Consider the following 24587-nt stretch of genomic DNA (forward strand, 5'->3'; position numbering starts at 1 on the left):
TTGTTCCTGCTCAGGCATTATTTGTGAGTGGAACGTAGCAGTTAGCATAGCATATTGCATAGCAGTTAGCATAATGTTGTCACAGTGCCAGTGACCAGAGTTGAGTTCCTGCCATTGTCTGTATGGAGTTGGCATCTTCTACCTGTGACCATGTGAGTTTCCTCAGGGTGCTATGATTTTCTCCCACATTCCAAAGGTTTAGGAGATTAATAGGCCACAATGGGTGTAATTGGACACCACGGACTCATTAGGATGGAAGGGCCTTTATGTCTAAAGTAAAATAAATAAAATTTAACCATGATTGAATGTGGAGCAGACTCGATGGGCTGAATGGTCTTATTATGTTCCTATAACTTATGGTCGATTTATGCCAGTCCAATAATTGTCTGGCTTGAGCTGAAATACAGCCACATTTTTTTCGTATTATGGCAACAACTTGTACGGAAATGAAAAAGTACAGCTAGAAATTTCCATGGTGCTTCACAGAGGTGTGAGTCAAAGAAGCAAGAATTAGAAGGGCTTTTCTGGAGGTACACTTCAAGAAGGGTCTTGGAAAGAACAATTTTGTTTGAGAGAGGAAACTGAAGAGAATGCAAACCAGGCAGCAGAAAGCAAAATGGTCAGAGGTTTGGTGAAGGAAGTGGAGGGTATCACAGTGAGAGTCAGAGAAGTTACCTGTTGGTGGCATGCTGTAAGTTGTAGATTTGCAAGAAAATATACCAAAAGGGAATGGTGAGGACATGAAATGGCATGAACACCATTGATGTAGCTGATTAACAATTAACCAAGATAACTTGGCAAATCCAGCCACAGGATTTGGTTCATTGGTTTTCCATCAGGAGTTAAAGTAAATGGAAAAACTTTTTTTTACTCAACTCTTGCCATTTTTGTTTGTGTGCTCCTTCTACAAAGCCTATATACACCGATTTAAAGTTCTCTACAGGTGAAGCAGCATCTTTGGAGATGATCTGATGATAGATGCTGCTTTCTTATGGCAGTAGGTGGAGAGTATCAGTAATCATATCAGAGGAACTGTCCTGCGACCAGCACTGAAGTCCCATCACAAAGAAGGTTTGACAGCGCCTACTTTCTTATAAGTTTGAGTAGATTTGGCATGTCATCAAAAACTTCAAAAAATTTCTATCGATGCACAGTGGGCAGTATACTGACTGGTAGCAACACGGCCTTGTATGGAAACACCAATACCCAAGAACAGAAAAGCCTATGCAAAGTAGTGAGCACAGCCCAGTCCATCACAGTTCCTCCCCACCCTTCAGCACATCCACTAGGAGCGCTGCCGGAAGAAAGCACCATCCATCATCAAGGACCCTCATCATCCAGGCCATGCTCTTTTTCTTGCTACAACCATCAGGGAAGAGGAAAAATAGCCTTAGGTCCCATTATCACCAGGTTCAGGAACAGTTATTGCCCTACAACCATTATGCTCCTGAACCAACATGGATAAAGTTCACTTGCTTCAACTCTGAACTGGTTCCACAACTTTCAATGACTCTGCAATTCATGTTCTCGGTATTATTTATTTATTTTTTGCATTTGCAGTGTGTCTTTTTTGCACATTGGTTGTCAGTGTTTGTGTTTAGATTTTCATTGATTCTATTTTATTTCTATTGTGAATGCCTACAAGAAAATCAGCCTCAGGGTAGTATATGATGACTTAGATGTACTTTGACAATGAATTTACTTTGAACGTTGAAGAAAACGGAGATCAAGTCAAAAATCAGGTCAAAAATCGTTCTTCGGAACCCCTTCCGCCGTCTGTTTTCACATTTCCAGCTTCTGCAATTCTCCTCGCTTCTTAGATATAGAATACAGCAGCTGGTCAAAGAGAATTGTCGAGAAGACCCATTTCTTTGGCCCTGAGCTCGCTGGAATCCAATGCTTTGAACATGATGAGAAAGACTTTTCGTGCTATACTTCAGGATCTATTACCCGTAATATCAAATGCCATATTTACACCCATAAACTGAACTAAGATGTGAAACTGCTGTTGTCAATGGCAACAGAGTGGAGTGAATGAGCATAGGCTCCTCCACATCCGACCCTATGAGTTTCAGACCAAAGAAATAGCTTGTGGTCTTCAAGGTCATTCCATTATGATTCACAAAAAGAGAGGAGGAAGATTTGGCCACCCGATTACCTACCGTGCCCTGACCTCGAGGGTGAGTCCACGGAAAGCATCTGGCTTAGACGGTGTACCTAGCTGACTACTGAAGACCTGTGCTAATCATCGGTCTGGAGTGTTCCCTGACATCTTTAACCTCTCACTTTGGCAATCTGAGGTACCCACAAGCAGGCTTCAATCATTCTGGTGCCCAAGAAGAATGTGGTAACCTGCCTTAATGACTATCATCCAGTAGACCTTGCATCTATTGCGATGAAGTGCTTGGAGAAGTTGGTCATGAATCAAATCAACTCCTGCCTGAGGAGTGATTCGAATTCAATCCAATTTGCCTACCATCACAACAGGTCCACAGCAGATGCCATTTCATTGACTCCTTGCTCAACCCTGAAACATCTGGACAGCAATGATGCATACATTGGGATGTTCCTCATTGACTACAGCTCAGCATTCAATATTAATATCCCCTCAAAACTAATCACTAAGCTTCAAGACACAGGCCTTGATACGTACTTGTGAAACTGGATCCTCGATCTCTTCACTTGAAGACTACAGTCAATACGGATTGGCAACAACATCTTCTCTGCAACTACCATCAGCACAGTTGTACCATAAGCTTATGTGCTTTGTCCCTGCTCTTCTCGCTTTATGCTTATGACTGTGAGGCTAAGTACAGCTCCAATGCTACACTTAAGTTTGCTGATGACACCACCAGGTCAAATCAAAGGTGGTGATGAATTGGCATATGGAAGGGAGATTGAAATTCCAGTTGGATGGTGTCACAACAACAACCTCTCACTCAATGTCAGCAAAGCCAAAGAGTTGATTATTGTCTACAGGAGGAAGAAAACAGAGGTCCACGAGGCAGTCCTTATTAGGGGATTGAAGGTGGAGAGGATCTGTACTCGGACCAGTACACAAATGCCATCACAAAGAAGGTACAACAATGCCTCTACGGTCTTAGAAATTTGTGCAGATTTGGCATATCATCTAAAACACTGACGAACTTCTATAGATGCACAGTAGAAAATGGTTGCATCACAGCCTAGTATGGAATCACCAATGCCCAGGAATGGAAAAGTGTACAGAAAGTGGTGGATATAGACCGGTTCATACAGGCAGAGCCCATCCCATCATTGAGCACATCTAAAGGAGCGCTGCTACAAGAAAGCAGCATCCATCATCAAGGACCCCCACCATGTAGACAGTGCTCTGTTCTTGCTGCCGCCGATGGGATGACGGAACAGGAGCCATAGATTCCACACCACCAGGTGCAGGAACAGTTATCATTTATTTACCAATATCCCTAATCTAGTTACGAGACAATTCACAATGACCAGTTAACCTATTTAACCTGTACGTCTATGGACTGTGGGATGAAACCAGAGCACTCGGAGAAAACCCACGATTTCCACGAGGGGGACGTACAAACTCCTTACAGAGGACGCCGGGGTTGAACTCTGAACTCCGACGGCCCAAGCTGTAATAGCGCCGCGCTAACCACTATGGTACCATAACATTTTTACCCTTCAACCAGTGTGGATAACCTCACTCACCACAACTCTGAACTGATTCCACAACCTATGGACTCACTTTCAAGGACTCACGTTCTCAGTATTATTTGTTTGTTTGTCTATTTCTTTATACACAGTTTGTCTTTTACACAATGTCAGTCTTTGTGTGTATTCTTTCATTAAGTACACTGATTTTCGCTCTTCTACTGTGAATGCCTGCAGGGGAATTAATCTCATGGTAATATTCTGTATAGTGACATTTGAGTACTCTATACTAAATTTACTTCAAACGAGGTCATAGCTGTTCTGCCCCAGGGGTTAACTCACCTGTGTGTTTTCCATAGCCCTCAAAGCCCCAAGCTTTTGAAAATGTGTCTACCTCTGATAAATTGTGATGAGAGAAATGTCAGAGAGAAGGGAACCCTATTAACCAGCATAAACACCCACAATCTTCATCACTTGGATACTGTGGCTACAAAGCACTCTGTCTCTGGGGCTCAGTGTAGCAAGTTGTGTGCCTGGGAGCGATTAAGCTGCTGGACTATAATCCAGAGGCATGAGTTTGAATCCCACCATGACTGTCTGGGAAATTTAAATATTGGTAAGTATGTCAAGGTTGAGGTTATTGTCACATGTACAAGTTCATGTATGCATAGTTGCAGTGAAAAACTTGTAACAGCATCATAGGCACATAACATCAGGTGTACAACATTCACAAGAAAATCATAAATTATACACAATAATTACAATCAAGAACACAATTTGAATACAAAGTGATGGTCATTATGTGCTAAACATTGTGATTAAGGTTGTACCGGGTGGTTTAACAACCAAATGGCTAAGGTTGGTTTTGGAATAAAGGCTTTCGTAATTCCTGTCTAATGGTAGCTGTGTGAACATGGTATGGCGTGGATGATGGATATCTTTGCTGAATGTTTCCTTCTTGAGACGGCACTGCCTGCAGATACTGCTGATGATGGGGAGGGGTCTGAGTCCAATACTCTATGCAGCCTTCTTACATTCCTGCACATTCAAATTACTAAATCAGAACATGATGGAATCGGTCAGGATACATTAATGAAAGTTCATTAGAAGTTTGGTAGAGTGTTCACAGACAAGCCAAATCTCCTAATGTCCTCCGTAAGAAAGTAAAGATATTGGTGCACATCTATGCATTGGGCCTAGGACAGATCATGTTTCTGACCGGGATTTTAAAGCCACCCGCTCTCCCTCCATTACCATTTCCGCCAATGTAGACTGACACAATTTCGCCCTCCTTTCTCCTTCCCGAAATCAGCAAACAGCTTTTGGGTTTTACTGAAGCTAAGCAAGAAGTTATTGTGGCATCGCTCAACCATATGACGCATCTCACTCCTGTACTCTAACTCAATGATCACTTGGGCTTCATCCAGTAACATTGGTAACAATGGTGTATTTATACAGTATATGACATTGAAACTGTGCCAAGAACAACACCTTCCAAACCTTCATTGTCTACCACCGAGAATGAGAATGCCACATCACATTCATTTAATACAGTCACTGCTTCTTCATTTTTTCCTTCTAGAATTATACAACATGGTTCAGGGAGAATCACCAGCACTAGGGTGGAAATATATTTGGCCCACACTAACAACATTTACAATTGGAGAATGTTTATTTTCTAAGATATTAAACGCCAAGGTTACAATTTCTTCCCAAGATGTAGCTAAAGCTGAAGACTAAAACCTTGTTTTTGAGGATGGAGCACTTGTAACTTCATTCTCTGAAGCAAGATGTTAGTGTGCAGCTTCAGCTTGTGACCAGCTCAAGTGCAAAGTTAACTAGCCGTGGTTAAGCAGAGCGAAGCCGTGGCTTGCAGGAGAGAAGCTGTGAAAACACCGTGTGACATATCTAGTGGCACACAGTTTCGTTCTGTACTCAGGAAGACGCTAGTGCCACATTTGTGAATTGTCTTGAGTTCGCACCTTGTCAGTTTTTCCAACTTCAGTTTCCAGTGTGCAAAACCCATGCAACACACAAAAATGCTAGAGGAGCTCAGCAAGCCAGACCCAGACCTTTTTCAGGACTGGATTTTCTCACCTCTGTAAAACACCACTGGTTTAACATTAATGTATTTAATTTTCTGCACAGAATGCTGGATGAACTCAGCAGGTCAGGCAGTTTTTGTGGAGAAGAATAAAAGTTGATGTTTCAGTTCAAAACCAGTCAACAGGACCTGTTCTGATGAAGGGTCTCAGCCTAAAATGCCAGCTCTTTAGATGTTGCCTGATGTGTGTGTGTGTGTGTGTGTGTGTGTGTGTGTGTGTGTGTGTGTGTGTGTGTGTGTGTGTGTGTGTGTGTGTGTGTGTGTGTGTGTGTGTGTGTGTGTGTGTGTGTGTGTCTCCCTCTCTCTCTCTCTTGATTTTCAGCATCTGCAGGATCACTCATGTTTTAGTTTTATGCAACTTGTTTCATCCACCAATAATGTTTCTCAATTTGTGAGGTCTTGTTAAAGTTTGACAGTTTAGTGCATTGCCATTTTACATCTTTAAACTGCATTCCTATTTGTAGAGTTTCTGTTGAGTTTGGCAGTTTTGGAAGCAGCTGCTCTTTCTCTTGTCTAATCTTTATTGCTCCTTCTACCAATGGGCACAAATGTCTTTTGATTCAGCTGGACTGGCACCTCTGTTTTGGAACTGAAATAATCAAAATGATCAGGGAAAATATTTCTGAAAGCTCTTTTTTTTACAATCTTAATTTACTGGTTACATTAAAAATCCCAGCTTTCTACAGTTATTGTGATGCATTGTAACTTCCTGGGACCTGAAATGTTCAATCCCACGAACTACAGTCTTGGTGTTCGTCTTCTAGCTGTCTTTCAAAGATTTTGGGAGTTTTACCTCCTGTAGTTAAGCTTCAGTGCATCACAGGCAAAGACCTCCTCACCACTGAGCACGTTTACCCGGGGCACTACTACAAGCAAACAGCATCTGGCACCAAGGACCCTGCCATCCAGGCCATGTTCTCTCCTCATTGGCTGCCATCAATGATTCTGGAATAGTTATTACCCTACTACTACCAGATAACTTCACTCACCACAACCTGAACTGATTCCAAACCTACAGACTCACTTTCAAAGACTCAACAACTCGGGTTCTCAGTATTATTTATTTTTCATTTGCACAGTTTGTCTTCTTTTGCACATTGGTTGTTTGCCAGTTTATGTTTATGTATAGTTTTTCATAAATTCTACTATGTTTCTTTGTTTTCTTGTAAGTGCCTGTAAGAAAATGAATTTCGGAGTAGTATATGATAACATATATGTACACTGATAATAAATTTACTATGACATTTTGTTTCTGAAGTACCCAGTTGACCCCATTTCCCCAGTATTCCTTTGTTTTCCGTTCTCTAATGTTCCCGTCCCTGCACTGCCAACATCTGCATGATTCCGTCACAAGAATTCTCCATGGAACCATCCGATGTCTCTTTCCGAAATGTTGCACACTGTCCATCTATAACTTCTCCAGTCTATGGAAATTGGTTTCCACTTGCATCCAGACCTGCATGGGAACAGCAACGTACCCTATAGGCCAACTGAATCCACCTGCAGGTCTTCCAGGACTGTCCTTAAGCAGTCACTTACTTCCAATCCAGGTGACTCCACTCCAGGAATTCCAGCACTCCTTGGCACAGGGCTGGGCTGCAGGGATGATGAAACAGTGGGTTCAAGACACCCCTCCCCCGCACCTTCCACTCACTCTCCAGCATATTACTAGGCCATCGAGGACAAAGTTGATGAACTGCATGATCCCATCACAAGAATCCTCCAGTGTCTCTTATCAAATCTTGCACATCTTGTCTATCAGTGACATCTCCATAATGCTAAAATTGGCCATCAGCATGACACCTTCAAACCTTGCAAGCCAGCGGAATCCACTCCAGGTCTAGCCGGACTGACCAGACACAGCCACTTACCTCAGAAGTGTGGTGGGAGGGCTGAGCTGCAGGTGAGATTGAAAAACTTTGGGTTCAAGACTGAATCCCTCCCCCCCCCATTCCCCTGCATACCAATAGCTAGCTTCCAGGCCATCAGGACTAAAGTTGATGCACTGAAGATGCAACTGACCTACCAAAGAGAACTGAGGGCTGCTTTGTGCTTTATCGTTCCAAAATGTGGCTTACACCCGCTTCACCTGACTGTGCCATTCTCTCAATTCACCGGATGAACTGGTTGTGAATCAAGGTGCTCACACACTAGCACTTCTGACAGGCTATTGCTCACCCATTTTGGTGTATTTAATGGTGAAATGTTGCCCATACTACCTGCTACAGAAGTTCATTCCTGCTATCCTGACAATGGTCCATATCCAACCCCAGATGGATGTGAAGCCTGCACTTAATGAACTCTACTTGGTGGTCAACAGACCAGGCCAGCATCAGAAATGTGTTACCAAGATACTACCGGCACCAGGGGCCCAAACACCGTAGACTGTTGACGTACAACTATCAAAGATGTTTACCAACTCACATCCCCATTCACACTTCGGTAAATTAAACCACAAAGCTGTGCTCCTTCTTCCTACATACAAACAGAAACTGAAATGGGAGGATCCAGAACAGAAAGTGCTAGTCTGTAGAAATTGATGAGTTTCTTTGCAACCACCTTCATTTGGTAGATTAGGCCATGTTCAAAGGCTCAGCTGCCAGCTTAGATGAGTACGTCACCGCAATCACGGATTTTTATCAGGAAGCGTGCTAAGGACTGTGTACCAGAGTGGACAATCCAGGTGTTCACAAAATGAAAATCATGGATGAACTGGGAGATCCACTTCAAGGACTACAGCATTCAAATCAGGTGAGCTTGACCTATCAATAAACTGAGACACGACCTCCATAAAGGTATCAGAGATGCCAAGAGGCAAGAGTCAAAACCAAATCCCAGACCAGCCATCAGTTGTGGCAGAGCTTAAATGCTACAGACTGAAGTTGGGCAGAATCACCGACAACAGCACATCACTTACCAATGAACTTATCACATCCTGTGCACACTTTGAACAGAAAGGGATTGCTATGTCATCATGCACACTGACAGTGTTCAGTGCAACTGAAACCACAGCCACCATTGAGAATATCAGTCTTCCAGAGTGTGAACCCACGGAAAGCATCTGGCCAGGGTGGTATATACTCCCCTTGATTTTAGTAATTTTTGTAGTGTCTTCTGAAGTTTGCCTACCAAAAGTCTCCTTGAAGTTCTCCTAGTGTTGTGTTTAAAATTTATTTCTCAACTGGTAAAACTAGATTTTTCTGGTCATCTTTTCTTTTACATGTTTCATATTGCATTAGACAAATTGCACCATTAATTTAGACCTGGTAAATGGGATTGGTATAGATAGATGCAAAAGGCAACACACACACAGTGGGCTGAAGGGCCTGTTTTTGAGCTGTATGACCCCATAGCTTGGGGTTCTGTTTGCCCAGTTACAAGAAGGATGTCATTAAACTTAGCGTGGTATACAAAACAAAAGCTTTTCATTGTTTCTCAGTAACAAATCAATGCCAATACCAGCTGGAAAGGGGGCAGACAAGATTCACAAGATGTTATGGGGTCTGGAATAATGGTATAAGAGGTCTGATAGGCTAGGCCTTTTGCTCCTGGCGTGTTAGTGGTTGAGTTATCTGGGGCACAGATAAGGTCACAGTCCTTTATCCCCAGGGTAGGGGAGCCTAAACCCAGAAGACAGAGGGGAAAGATTAAAGTGGGAACTAAGGGGCAACTTTTTCCACACAGAGGGTGTTGAGTACATGGCATGAGCTGTGACAAGGTGTGGAGAAGGGTACAATCACAACATTTAAAAGAAGTTTTGACAAGTGCATGGATAGAAAAGGTTTTGAGGGATATGGTCCAAATGCAGGAAAACAGGACTATCTCAAAAAGACTTTATGGTCAGAATGGACAGGTTTGACCAAGCAGCCTGTTACCACGCTGTGTGATTAGAATTGCCAAAGTTGTATATACTGAGAAATGAAAGGCTTACACGAGTATCCTCTGCTTTTTGATGAAAAGCATACTCTTTTTCAAAGAGGAAAACCCACGGGTGTTTGGTCCCAATCACAGATAGATGAACCCAGGTGGAGGTGGGGATGTGCCTGTGAGAATGTTTAAAAAAAAATACATCTCAATAATTTAATATCCTTTACATAATTTTTGTTTGAAACACTAATAATAGGCAATTAGTGGATGTTAATTATGACCTACACAACTCCCACATCAGGGGGTACTAGCATGGCCCCTGTTTGACCTGTGATTTAATACATCCTCACTCACCTCTTCATTAACTTGTGCCCACGCAACCTCCGTGAAACAGTGAGCAGAGAATAAAGAAGAGTGGGGTAAAGTGGAGGAAAGGACCAATAAAGAGCTGAAGGGGAAGGAGAGTCATTAGGACAAAAGATGCAATTCATGTTTCTGCAGTAAAGTTGACCATGGTGCTGTCTTCTGCACAAAACTGTAGAAGCTAAATTATATGGGGGTGGGGGGGGGAGGGAGGAATAAATTAAACTATATTTTCACAAGGATCCAAGATACCGATAACTTTGAAATTTACGCCAGTGGGTCCTCTCGGTCAGCGCCCCTTTTAATTGAGTGAGTTCTGGACCATTCTTCAAGGCTGAGGAATGGAGTGAGTGAATTATGGACTATTCCTCAAGGCTGACTCATTTGGGTAAAAGGAACAATAGTGCAGACTGCTATCGAAATGGGGAGAAAATTGAAACATCAGAGGTGCAGGAGTCCTCGTGCAAGATTCCCAGATGGTTAATTTACAGGTTGAGTCTGTGCTACAGAAGGCAAATATAATGTTAGTATTTATTTCAAGGGGAATAGAATATAAAAGCAAGGAGATAATGCTGAGGCTTTATAAGACACTAGTCAGGCCACACTTAGAATATTGTCGACAGGTTTGGGCCCCATATCTCAGAAAGGATATGTTGCCATTGGAATGACTCCAGAGATGATTCCGGGAATGAAGGGGTTAACATATGAGGAACATTTGGTAGCTTTGGGCCTGTACTCACTCAAATTTAGTAAAATGAAGGGGGTTCTCATTGAAACCTACCAAATGTTGAAAGGACTAGATAAGGCGGATATGGAGAGGATGTTTCCTATGGAATATAGAAAATCTACAGAACATTACAGGCCTTTTGGCCCACAATGTTGTGCTGACCACGTAACCTACTCTAGAAGCTGCCTAGAATTTCCCTACCGCATAGACCTCTATTTTTCTAAGCTCCATGTACCTATGTAAGAGTCTCTTAAAGACCCTATTGTATCCGCCTCCACCACCATTGCTGGCGGTACATTCCATGCACCCACCACTCTCTGTGAAAACTTAATCTCTGACATCCCCCTTGTACCTACTTCTAAGCTCCTTAAAACTATGCCCCCTCTTGTTAGCCATTTCAGCCTTGGGAAAAAGCCTCTGATTATCCACACGATCAATGCCTGTCATCGTCTTATACACCTCTATCAGGTCATCTCTCATCCTCTGTCGTTCCAAGGAGAAAAGGCCGAGTTCACTCAACCTATTATCATTAGGCATGCTCCCCAATCCAGGCAACATCCTTGTATATCTCTTCTGCACCCTTTCTATGGCTTTCACATCCTTCCTGTAGTGAGGTGTTCAGAACTGAACACAGTACTCCAAGTGGGGTCTTACTAAGGTCTTATATAACTGTAACATTACCTCACACTCTTGAACTCAGTTCCACAGTTGGTGAAGGCCAACACACCATATGCCTTCTTAACAACACTGTCAACTTGGTGGGGGTATCCAGAACTAGAGGGCACAGCTTCAAAATTGAGGAGTGGGCTTTTAGAACAGAGGGAAGGAGGATAATGCTCTGCCACAGACTGCAGCAGAGGCCAAGTCCATGGGTATATTTAAAGAGGAACTTGATAGTTTCCTGATTGGTTAGGGCATCTAAGGATATGGCAAGAAGACAGGTGCATGGGGTTGAATGAGATCTGGGATCAGCCATGATGAAATGGCAGAACAGACTCGATGGGCTAAATGGCCTAATTCTGCTCCTATTCTTATGGTCTTATGTGTCCCTCCTTATCAAATGTTTACTTTCATGTTGTAGATAACATAATTAATCTGCATGGGTAAAATGTTCCTCTCCTTCTGCTGTGTGTGCTCCCCTTAGGCACTGTTTATGGTGCTTAATTATAAAACCAAAGATGTTTTAGTTGTAGAACCTCTTGCATGCATAATAAATTGCAGTTGATTGCAGCTATTTTATTACTTTTTAATTTATTCATTTGCAGGATATGAATGTCACTGAGAAGGTCAGCATTTATTGTCCTTCCTTAACTATCTCCTGGACAGAAGGCATTGCTGAAGTCAGTTTAAAGTTGATCAAACCGATACATCTGTAAATACATAGAAGTCAAACTGTTCCCTTCCCATTGCTGCAAGATTACGTGATAGTCATAGGAACATCTTCTTGCATAGTTTAGTGAATATCTGGTATTCTCCATTTGATCTTTATTTTGGGTATTTTATTTGTCATTAATAATCTGAGTTTTGATCAGAAATCTGACGCAAAGACCTATTTAATTGTCAGTTCAATTACAGTCTTTAACTAGATTATGCCTCATGAGCAAAAGGTAAAACCTGGTTCAAATTTATTTTCACATACACTCAGTGGCCATTTTATTAGGTACAAGAGTGGAACCTGGTGTGGTCCTTTGTTGATGTAGTCCATTCTCTTCAAGGTTCAACATGTGTGTTCAGAGATGCCATTCTGCACACCACTGTTGTAACATGGTTATTTGACTTACTGTTGCCTTCCTGTCAATTTAAACCAGCCTGGTCATCTCCTTTGACCTCTCTCATAAACAAGGCAATTTTTGCCTGCAGAACTGCCACTCACTGGATTTTTTTTTTTGCTTTGCACACCATTCTCTGTAAACTCTAGAGAGTATTATGCGTGAAAATCCCAGGACATCAGCAGTTTCTGAGACACTCAAACAGCCCTGTCTGGCACCAACAATCATTCCACAATCAAGGTCATTTAGAACACATTTCTTCCCCATTCTGATATTTAGTCTGAACAACAACCGAACCTCTTGACCAGGTCTGCATGCTTTTATGTATTGAGTTGTTGCCACAAGATTGGCTGATTAGATGTTTGCATTAATCAGCAGGTGTACTCACTAAGTAGACGTATAATATTGTTTTTGCAATGTATGCTTTAGTTATTCATGTAAACGCAGTGTGAATTGAATGGCGTGTCTTAGGAGGTGCTCAACTGGTAGGAATTAGAGAAAGCTCTGCCCTATATTTGGAATTACAGGTAGAGAGGCTTTGGAAGCACACTACTAGTGGACTGCCTGGATCCATGGAGCCTGAGCCTGATTCCCTGAGCTGCTGTCTGATAGAATATTATGTACTATTTTATATAAGCCAGAGACTAAACAATATTAAAGCTTTGCTTAACACTGCACTCACAGAATCACTTTATGAAAAGGTTTCCATTTGTGGAACTACACTTTTGTGGTAGTTATTTGCCTCACAGCAATAATTATGTGCTCTTTTCTCATAAAGTTTATTTGTATGTTTGCTCAGACTGAGCACTATAGTACTTAAGTAGAAATGTGTTAGGGAGTGGATGATGGGATTTAAATTTGCTATAAATTAGGAATGGATAACTGGACTAACATTTTGTTCAGTTCAGGGGGAGACCTTCTGAAGACCAAACGGGAAGTCCAGCCAAATCTGTTCAGCAATAAACACGCCACTGGTGTACGTTAGGGTCTGGTGTTTCTCCAGTGCCAGTACCTTTGAGATGTGTGCTCATGGTAGTTTTAGTGAAAAGATAGAAAAAGCAGCCCAGAAGATCCATTCAACAAACATTTATATTTCAATAAGGTTTTCATCAAAAAATAATCTTCCAGTTTAAAGTAAGGTTTGACATGTTACGCATTCACTTCTGCACGCTGCTGTTGTAACACGTGGTTATTTGAGATACTGTTGCCTTCCCGTCAGCCTGAACCAGTTAGGCCATTCTCCTCTGACCTTGCTCATTAACAATGAGTTTTCACCCACAGAACTGCCGCTTAAAGAATGCATTTTATTTCTCGCACCATTCTCTATAAACTTTAGAGAAAATTGTGCACGAAAATCCCTTTTGATCAGCAGTTTCAGAGATACACAAATCACCCTGTCTGGCACCAACAATCATTCCACAGTCAAAGTCACTTAATTCACATTTCTTCCCTATTCTGATGTTTGGCCTGAACAACAACTGAACCTCTTGACCACATCTGCATGCTTTTATAAGTTGAGTTGCTACCACACGATTGACTGATATTTGCAATAATCAGCTGGCGTGCAGGTACACCTAATAAAGTGGCCACTGAGTGTGTATTTTCATGCTTTATTGTGTCCCTGCCACTAAACATCGATTCCTGGTCTTACATTATTTATATTATTTTCTGTACTTTGATATTCTTTCCCAGTCTTCCTACCGGTTGTTGGGAGATGCTCTCTTCCTCAAACGCCATTCTGTTGCCCATAACTTTCCCATGCTTTCCCTTTGATCATCAGACAAACAGCTTTGCCTACCCAGTGCCACAATCCCTAGTGGGCGGCCTGACGTATCACCAATCCAATAATCTTGGCAACAGTGGAAGATGAAAGTTTGTTTTGATCCCTAATGTCTGGATACATGGCCAACCTTTGATAGGACTCTAAGATCAATCTAAGCTTCCCTCCAACATAGTGCTCCAGTTTCCTGTCATTGATGTGGCTATCTAAGAGTTTCTTAAATGTTGCTGCTGTATCTGCCTTTGTATCTGACAGGGTGTTCAGGCATCCACCACTCTATGTAAAAATCTAACTCTAACATCATCTCTGTACCTTCCTCCAGTCAACCCATCCTGGAGAAAAGTCTCTGCTTCGTATCATCTTGTACACCTCTATCAAGTCAACTCTTAGTCTTCTTTCAGCAGTCATTTGCCTTGGTGTCCACTAAGTCTCTGTAATGGCCACAGCATTACATTTCACTTTTAAAGTAGTGCTTCATTTAAGCAGCACACACAAAATGCTGGAGGAACTCAGCAGGCCAGGCAGCATCTATGGAAAAGAGTACAGTCGACGTTTCAGGCTGAGACCCTTCATGCAGTACTGAAACGTCGACTACTCTTTTCCATAGACGTTGCCTGGCCTGCTAAGTTCCTCCAGCATTTTGTGTGTGTTGTGTAGATTTCCAACATCTGCAGATTTTCTCTTGCCTTTAATGCTTCATTTACATTGTTTTGAGAAGGCAGTGAAGTCCTGTGTCAGCATGCAACAGCTTTAAAAGTAAATGCATAAACAGAAGAAAGCAGATCACAAAGAACTTTGGAAATTATATTTGCACGAATATAGATGCATGACTGAAGCCATCTAAATCAAGATAGATCAAAGCAGCCATGATAGGATAGTTACTTGTGACAGGTTGTAATCAGTTGGTGTTCTTTGACTTTTTTAGGCAGAAACATTTGGAGACTCCTTTGTGTTTGAGGGACTGCTGAGTGAAAAGATGAAGAACGGCATTACCCAAGCAGTAAGTGATGTGCACATCGTACATACCCAGTGTCATGATGATATGCCCAATCTGAAATCACATATCAACACCATAAGATTATGACTTTTGTACTTAACCCAGCTTCTTTTGAAATAATGAACATCACAAGAGGTGCTTGAATATTTGGACACTTTTGTTTAAAATGTGCACAGTTCTGGATATCTTATTTATCTTTTGCCAAAAAAATTCCTGTTCTGTTTTTCTGCAATAATAATTTGTGAGTGCTGTTTCCACGAAATGTCCAGAATGGAAATGTATGTCAACAGTTTTCCATTCGGGAGCTGTTATGGCATTAGCCAGGAGGTGGTGCTGTAGAGCAGGTTTCCAAACTCCCTCCCCATCACAGATGGACCATGGGGGGGGTGGGGGGTGGGGGGGGGTGGTTGGTAGAGAAGTCCATCTAAATTTAAAAGCACTAAGATTTAAAAGTGCTAAATTAAAATGTTTGTCTAGTCCTGCATAATAACATAAACTTCTAAAAATAACTTATTCCAGTTTTGAAAGGGAGAAACAAGACATTCACATGTGCCGAATTTGGTTCAACAATCGGGGTAAAGCATTGTTGATGAGTATCTGCTTCTCTTTGTAAGTTGTGAAAGTGTTTAATACTTACTGACAATCAGAACATTACAGCCGTACACTATTTCTGCTTCAGTTACAAGCCTTCCACGTGACGTCCTACTACATGCAGATCAGCAGTTCATTCCAGCTGGGATCTGGCTGGAATGGTAAAGTCAACTGATATTAATAAAGTAGGCAGAATTGATCAAGACATCGCTAAACATTATCAGCCTCAAACAGTAACGTTTCAGAGGAAAGCCTGGCAAGTGCGAGCTTGGAGATAACCCCTTCAAAGACAAATGACCAGAATTTCAGGCCTGCCTCAGTAAATTTGTGGATTATGCTACATTTTGTCATGTTCGGTTAAAAAAAATACTATTTATGGAATATAGCCTCTGAGAATTTGATGTCTTTACTAATCAAGAGTCTATCAATCTCTCCTTTAAATATACACAATGACTTGGCCTCCACCACAATCTGTGGCAATTAATTCCATAGATTTATCACCCTCTGGCTAAAGAAATTCCTTCTCATTTCTGTTCTAAGGAGACACCCTTGTATTCTGAGGCTGGGCCCTCTGGTCCTAGATTCCCTCATTATAAGAAACGTCCTCTCCATATCCATTCCATCTAGGCCTTTCGATATTCGATAGATTTCAATGATATGCCCCCATTCTTCTAAACTCCAGCGAGTACGGGCCAGAGCCATCAAATGCTCAAATATTAGTACATAACATTGCGTTATGTATTAAGTTTAATGAACCAAACAGTGCTACTTTCAAATTGCAGAAAACTTTGGTTTGTTCTCCATTATGATCCTGGTTCACTGCCAAGTAAATTCACTGCAACTCGCATCTGATGGCAGGAAGGTCGGCTAGACTAGCCTGTTTGAGGTGTGCTGAGAATCTAGTAGGTTGATGAACTTGGATGAGGTGATATGAAGTGGAGTGAAGGCTGGGTGAGCATTCGTTAGTTGTGGAGTTGTACAGTACAGAAACAGGCCATTCAGCCCACTACAACACACACAAAATGCTGGACGAACTCAGCAGATCAAGCTGGGACTACAAGCTGGCAGGTAGTTGGTGAGACCTTCTTCCCCCTTCCTTTCTATCCCTGATGAATCAGTGGAGGCTGCCTCAGTATATATATTTAAGACAATGTTGGATAGATTTTTGCATAGTAGGGGAATGAAGGGATATGGGGAAAAGGCAGGCAGGTGGAGATGAGTTCCTGGCCAGATCAACCATGATCTTATTGAATAGCGGAGCAGGCTCGATGGGCCAGATGGCCAACTCCTGCTCCTATTTCTTTATGTTCTTATGAAGAGTCTCGGCCAGAAACATCAATACTTTATTCCCTTCCATAGATGCTGCTTGACCCGCTGAGTTTGGATTTAGAATAGTGGTCACCAACCTTTTTAAGCCCAAGATCCCCTACCTCGGCCTCAGTGAAAGGCGAGAACGACCTCAAATTGATTAGTTACACGCATGCGCACCGGGGCAGAAAAGACCGGAAGTAAAACCCTGCAACCGGGAAGTAGAAATAATGTATGTACACCAGGGGTCACCACCCTTTTTTGCACCACGGACCAGTTTAATATTGACAATATTCTTGCGGACCGGCCGACGGGGGAGGGGGTGGGGATGGGGTAATAGGGTGGTGTTAAGCATGACCGGAATACAGCGATACTCGAAGCGGGTTCCTTATGCCCAGTCTATTCCGCAATTTAGTTTTCGTGGCTCTCAGCACTTAGCTGCTGTCCCACTTGCTCACGTTTTTTTCCACTGAAAGAACTCAGTGGGTTTGTCTTTAACTGCAGGGTGCTTGGACTCAGGGTACTGAAGCAGCTTTGAGTGCTTCATTGCCTCATTAGACATCCTTCCGCCCGCCCGCCGCCAAACGCCTTGGCCAGGTGCGGCTGTTCCCGTACTGGGGCCGTGGCGGTCGCAGTCCGGAGAGAGCAACCAACTAACGAGTGAAGAGCGCGAGAGGGCGCGTTCCCGCCCCCCCTTGTAGGAGCTATCGGCCGGTGAGGTAGCTGCTGTGCTACTTATGGAATCCTGACCTGAGCCCGAATTAGATCGTCTGCGAATATTTTAGCATCAGGTTCCCCTCGAACATTCGGTGTGCTAAACAGGTTCAGAGGCGGCGCCCATCTGTCCGCACTCCAGGCCAATAGCAATGGCACTTCCCGCCGGCCGCGCAAGGCGGCTGGTTATCCGAGGCCAACCGGTGATCCCTGGCGCTAGGGTATCACTGCGTTTAGGCAACTGATGACCTCACGTGTATTCAAGTTCAACAGTGGCCGTGACAGGGAATGAGGAAAGGTGCAGCTGACTCATATCGTTTCCTCGCGGTCTGGTGGTTGGGGACCACTGAAGTACACTGTAGTGCATGGTGAGGGAGCTACACGCATGCGTACTGGCCAGAAACAACGGAACTACAACCCCACAACCCAGAAACAATCTCTCAACAGTATTTGTGTATTAATTTTAATTTTTTTTCGGGATCTGCTGGGAAAGTCTCCAAAAGATTGACCAGTCGATTGCGATCGACGGGTTGGCGACCACTAATTTAGAGCAACTGCAGAATCCCTTGTGTTTATGATTCAGCCCATGATAAGTTTTCTGTCCATCTTCACTGATCCCATTTGACTGCATTAGGACAGAATCCTTCTATACTTTCCCTAAATACCTCTTAAATGAAATGTTTGTATCTGACTCACCTGACAATGAGTTGTACATATCAACCACTCTGTGAAAAATATATTAGCACTCAAATCCCTTTTAAATTGCTTCTTCTCATCTTAAAACTGTACCCTCTTCTCTTGATAACATAAACATGGGAAAAATATTTCAACCATTCTTCCTATCTATGGCTCATAATTCTATATACATCAATATCAGCCTCCTTACAATAAACAAGCCCAACCTCTCCAATCTCTCCTGATAACTAAAATCCTCCGATCCAGGCAACGTCCTGGTGAACCTCCTCTGCAATCTGTCCAGCACAACCACGTCCTTGGCTGGTTCAGATTTTCAGGTGATTTCATATTTCACCACTAATTATTCATCTTCCCAAACAGACTTACCAAAACAATGTCCGATACTTCCCATGGACAATACGTGTTTCCCAAAGCAGCAAATCTCTTAGACAGATTGACTCCTGGCCATTTTGTCGTAGGCAAGTGTGGAAATGGGAAGTCGGTGTTGGGGGGAGGGTATTAGAGTTGATTACTATAGAGCTATGCTTCAATTTTAGAAATTCGCCATTGAGACCCTGAGAACTGGAAGATAGGACAAGTTCTTACTTTTGTGACCTCTACAGATTTTGTTCACAGCTCCTCAAGTGAAGGGAGAAAATAGTCTGAATATTTAACACCTTATTTTTTCAACTATGAGAGTAACGATTAAAGCTTATCTTTATTTGTCGCATGTACAGTCAGGCCTCCTTATCTGCGAATTCCGCATGCGCGAATTCAACCAACTGCGAATGCGAAAACCTGGAAGTGCTCTTCCAGCACTTGTTGTTCGACCATGAGCAGACTTTTTTTTCTTGTCATATTCCCTAAACAATGCAGTATAACAACTATTTTACATAGCATTTATATTGTATTAGGTCTTATAAGTAATCTAGAGATGATTTAAAGTATACAGGAGGATGTGCGTGGGTTATCGTGGATCGGGATCGAAAAAAATCAGAAGCTCTCTTACTAAGTAAGTCGGAACAGGTACATCCAGTATTATTTAGCATCAGTTAGTCAAATATTTGTCTTAGTATATAGCATATATTTTACCTTTCTATGCATATAAGACACTTAAGAATGTGTGTTTCAGCGCCGGGCTCGAGAACAGAAGTTCTAGGGACAGACCACTCTCGAGTGCGCTCTCCACCGTGCCTGGTTGATGTGGAGGATCAAAAACCCAAAACCCCAAAACCCAATCATTAAACCACTGCCTTGCTTAGTAATAATTGTAGCTTTCATCGGGACAGAGCCTTTCTCACTTTATCCTTTAAAATTGTTCCAATTGTTGACCGACATAGCCTAACGCTTTTCTATTGACTGATGGCGTTTCACCTCTTTCTGATTGCTTTATTATTTCCACTTTATTTTCAATCGTGTTCATGATTATTTTCGCGAACAGAAACACTGCGGACTCAGATCTCTGCTGCCGGGTCCTAATGTCCACCGCTCTGAGACAGCTTAAATAAAGTCTGGGGTTCCGCTGGGTCCTAAGATCCACCGCATTGAGACAGGTTGAATAAGGGACTTGAGCATCCGCGAATTTTGGTATCCGCGAGGGGTCCCAGAACCAATTCCCCACGGATAAGGAGGGCCGAATATATAGCGAAACATCAGAATATAGAGTGAAATACGACGTTTGTGTCAAATAAAATCAGCGAAGATTGAACTGGGCAGGTGACGCCAAGCCTCCAGCGCCAACATAGCATGCCCACAACTCACTAATTCTAACCATACATCTTTGGAATGTGGGAGGAATCCCACGTGATCATGGGTGATCACTGTAGTGTGATGCACCAACCCCTACATTACGGTGCTGCCCCACCCATCTTCTCTGTGGATTGTCACCTTGTCGTGGTGGAGAAGCTTGCGTGGTCCTGAGATCCTGAGAGCGATGCTCCTGGTAGGGTCACCCATGGCGGTAAGGTCTAGGGTGAGGTCCCTGACAAAGAACAATCCAACCAAGACCTCAACGGTGGAACAGGCGGACGAAGTTACTTTGAACTCAACGGCTGTGAAGGCGGATGAAGGCTGCAACAAATCCATCAGCTCCATTCGTCGTGGTTTCCATGCCATTGGAATCAGTTGGTTGATTTGTGAAGTATCATGTGCTTCTTGGAGTGCAACATCGAGTACACGTTAAACAAATACACGCACAGGCGTCTTCGCTCTGTGGAAACAGAATGAAGACCATCATCCTTCACCTCGAGGGATAGCCACGACGACTCTTTAAAGACATTGCAGAATAATATGAGACATGAGAGACTGCAGATCCTGTAGGAACTCAGCAGGTCAGGCATGGTAGGATAGTGGTTAGCACAACGCTTTGCTGTACAGGCGACCTGGGTTCAATTCCTGCTGCTGGAAGGAGTTTGTAAGTTCTCCAGGTTCCTCCTGTTTCCTCCCATAGTCCAAAGACCTACCAATTGGTAGGTTAATTGGTCATTGTAAATAGTCCCATGATTAAGCTAGGGGTAAATCGGTGGATTGCTGGGAATGGCATGGCTTGAAGGGCCAGAAAGGGCTATTCCGCACTTTATCTCAATAAATAAAATTCATTAATCCTTGGAGGGAAATGGACAGTCAACGTTTTGTGTTGAGATCCTACATCAGGACTGGAAAGAAAGAGGGGAGATAGCTAGAATTGAAGGGTGGAGGGAAGGGGGGGGAAGCAGAGTTGATGGACAAGAGGTGGATCCAGGTGAGGGAGCTGTCTTGGATGGAGGAGGGTGAAGAGTAGTTATAATATTAGAACCTGGAAGCTGATAGGTGGAAGTGACAAAGGGTGAAGAACATGGAATCCGATAGTGGACATTGGACGATGGAACACAGGGAAGGAGGTGAGGAGGGGAACTGGAGAAAGGAAAACGTGTGAGATGGGCAGAGGGGAAGAGATGGGGTGATGGGGTCAGGAATCAAGGGGAAGAAGAGGGGAGTAGAGGAGGCCATGGACAGATATGATGTACGAATGGGGAATTAAAATGCTGGCCTCTGGCAGACCCTGGCTGACGGTGGATGGAGCAGTGATCTGCCAATTTGCATTAGGTCTCCCTGGGACCATCTGATGCAATAAATGACACCGATGGGTTCCATGCGAAGGTCTGTTTAGGGCCCTGAATGGAGGTGAGGGGAGAATGCGTAGGGTCAGTTGCAACACTTGGTGCGGTTGCAATTATATAGAGAGGGATGAATGGGAAAATGTGTCGGAGAGAGCAATCCCTGCAGATAGTGGAGAGGAAAGGGCAGGGGAAGGCTAGTTGTGCTTGGTGATGGGATCCTGTTAGAGACAGCAGAAGTTGCAGAGAAGTATGTGTGTGTTGAATAATATGAGATGTGAATGTCACTGTGAATACAATTGCCATGACAATGAACATCCTTCAGGCCACAGCTGAATTTGTACCTCTTTATGGCTGATATTTTGTGGAACTAACGACAGCAAAGCTACTTGTGCTTTGCCGTTCTGTCAGACTGGCAACTTTGTGAGCTCTAACTATGTCTGCTGAAGTGTGGAAATTCAGTGCCATTGTGACCGTGACCATAGAATTCCAATGGTGGACGCAACATGTCGTTCATCAAAGAAGCAACAATCTGCCTAAACATTCTGCATTACCTGTAGTACTTTCTTCTGGATTCCAACAGAAGAGAATAGCTGCTAGAGACCTGGGTAATGGCCTGTTAATTTAAAATGGCTTTCCCATGGCTCAGTATTGTAAAACTTATTAACGTCTCCTTAATAGCTTGTTAATTTAAATTATCTGAAACAATTTTCAATTTTTATTTTAATACTCCATTATATTTCTGGATGTGGTCGAAGGTTTAGTTTGAACACTTCCAACCAATTTCAAGACCATGCCTTCTCAACCGTCAGTTGTTTAAACTTTTTTTTGGTGGGGAAATGAGTTGGGGGTAACTTTGACAACTCCATGACATTTTGTCTGAAGAAAAAAAAATGTTTCCCAGTTTTTTGTGCCGGGATTACAAAAGGTAGTGTGGAATATTTTAATGGAATCAGTGACAAGTTCCATATTGTTGATTCTGTCTTTTCGCAGATAATTTGTAAAATCTACAGAATTTTAGTATGGAGGGAAACTGAGTTACACACATTCTAAACAGTTTCACATATACTTTTTTTACAATAAGGGCAACAAATGTTGAAAGGACGAGATAGGGTGGATGTGGCGAGGTTGTTTCCTGTGGTGGGGATATCCAGAACGAGAAGGGCCTCCAAATTGTGGGGCAACATTTTAGAACAGAGGTAAGGAGGAATTATTTTAGCCAGAGAGTAGTGGATCTGTGAAATGCTCTGCCACAGACTGCGGTGAAAGCCAAGTTCATGAGAATATTTAAGGTGGAAGTTGATAGTTTCCATATTGGTCAGGGTATCTGAGGATATGGCGGGAAGGCAGGTGCATAGGGTTGAGTGGGAGCCAGAATCAGCTATGATGGAATGGCGGAGCAGACTCAATCAGCTGAATGGCCTAATTCTGCTCCTATGTCCTTATGTCCTAACCCACAACATGTTGAAATTCATTATGTTTGCATCAGTAAAGGCTGCAACAGACCATATTGTGGATGGTCAGGGTGTTTTGACAGTACTTAACTCCAGATAGCACAGACCCAGGTCACAAATGCCCAGCTTACGAACACCCCCAATGTATAAACTAGTTCCCATAATATGAAACAGTCCAATTTACCTTTGTTCCTATGAATTGCAGTTTACTTTCACTGCGCTTATAATAATTGTTATGTTGTATGATAAGACGAACTCTTGGCCTCACAATCTACCTTTTCCATCTTATCATTTACCTGCACTGCACTCTATCGGTAGCTTTAACTCTTTATTCTGCACTGTTATTGTTTTACCTTATTCTCACTCAATCCACTGTGTAAGGATCTGATCTGTATGAACAGTCTGCAAGACAAGCTTTTCACTGTATCTTGGCACATGTAACAATAATAATAGAGTCATAGAGCACCACAGCACAGAAACAGACCCTTCGGTCCATCTAGTCTGTGCCAAATTATTGTCCTGCTTCGTCCCATCGACCTGCACCTGAACCATAGTTCCCCCATACCCCTCCCATTTTAATTTTCATCACTATTCCAGTTCTCCTCCCTTGCATGTCCTCAGCCTCCTCTAGCCAGGGTGCAGCCAAGGGGAACAGTACCTCGTATTCCGGGATAGTCTACAATCTGAAATCAGAATCAGAATTAGGTTTAATATCACTGGCATATGTTGTAAAGCTCTGTGTTTTGCAGCAGTGTTACGTTGCAATACATAATAAATAAAAACTATAACTGATAATAAGTATATATAAAAAAATTAAATTAAATAAGTAATTGCAAAAAGAGAGAGGAAAAATACTGGGGTAGTGTTCATGGGATCATTGTTCATTCGGAAATCTGACGGCAGAGGGGAAGAAGCTGTTCGAAATGTTGAGTGTGTTTCTTCAGGCTCATGTTCCTCCTCCTTGATGGTAACAATGGGTGGCGGGAGTCCTTAACGATGGATGCCGCCGTTTTCAGGCATCGCTTTTGAAGGTGTCCTGGACACTGGGGAGGCTCGTGCCCATGATAGAGCTGGCTGAGTTGACAATTTCATGCACTTCCATATCCCAGGCGGTATCCCAACCAGTTAGAATGCCCTTAATGGTATATCAGTAGAAATATGCGAGTGTCTTTAGTGACATCGCAATTCTCCCCAAACTCCAAGTGAAACAAAAGCGCCATCATACCTGCTTTTACCCTTCCTACCACTGATCCCTCAATGAGGACTGGTGTGTGTTCCCTCAACTTCCCTTCCTGAAGTTCACAAACAATTCCTTGGTCTTACTGACATTGAGTACATCCTGAGCCAATAGGCTGGTCCTGGACTTGCACGATTAACTTATTATTATTTAATTATTTATGGTTTTATATTGCTATATTTCTACACTATTCTTGGTTGGTGCGGCTGTAACGAAACGCAGTTTCCCTCGGGATCAATAAAGTATGTCTGTCTGTCTGAGTGCAAG

The 24587-nt window shown here is 42.8% G+C and overlaps 1 protein-coding gene across 9 annotated transcripts in view; it reads left to right on the forward strand.

The window, feature by feature from the left end:
- sumf1 (sulfatase modifying factor 1) overlaps positions 1–24587 on the forward strand; it is a 284705-nt gene that overhangs the window by 6841 nt on the left and 253277 nt on the right. For all 9 annotated transcript variants that reach the window (XM_073072466.1, XM_073072471.1, XM_073072463.1 and 6 more), the window contains exon 3: positions 15175–15249. In XM_073072466.1, coding sequence (XP_072928567.1) covers positions 15175–15249 — 75 coding nt within the window. The remainder of the gene's footprint in view (positions 1–15174; positions 15250–24587) is intronic.

This window comes from Hemitrygon akajei, chromosome 19, assembly GCF_048418815.1.
Source record: "Hemitrygon akajei chromosome 19, sHemAka1.3, whole genome shotgun sequence".
In the NCBI taxonomy this organism is placed as follows: Eukaryota; Metazoa; Chordata; class Chondrichthyes; order Myliobatiformes; family Dasyatidae; genus Hemitrygon; species Hemitrygon akajei.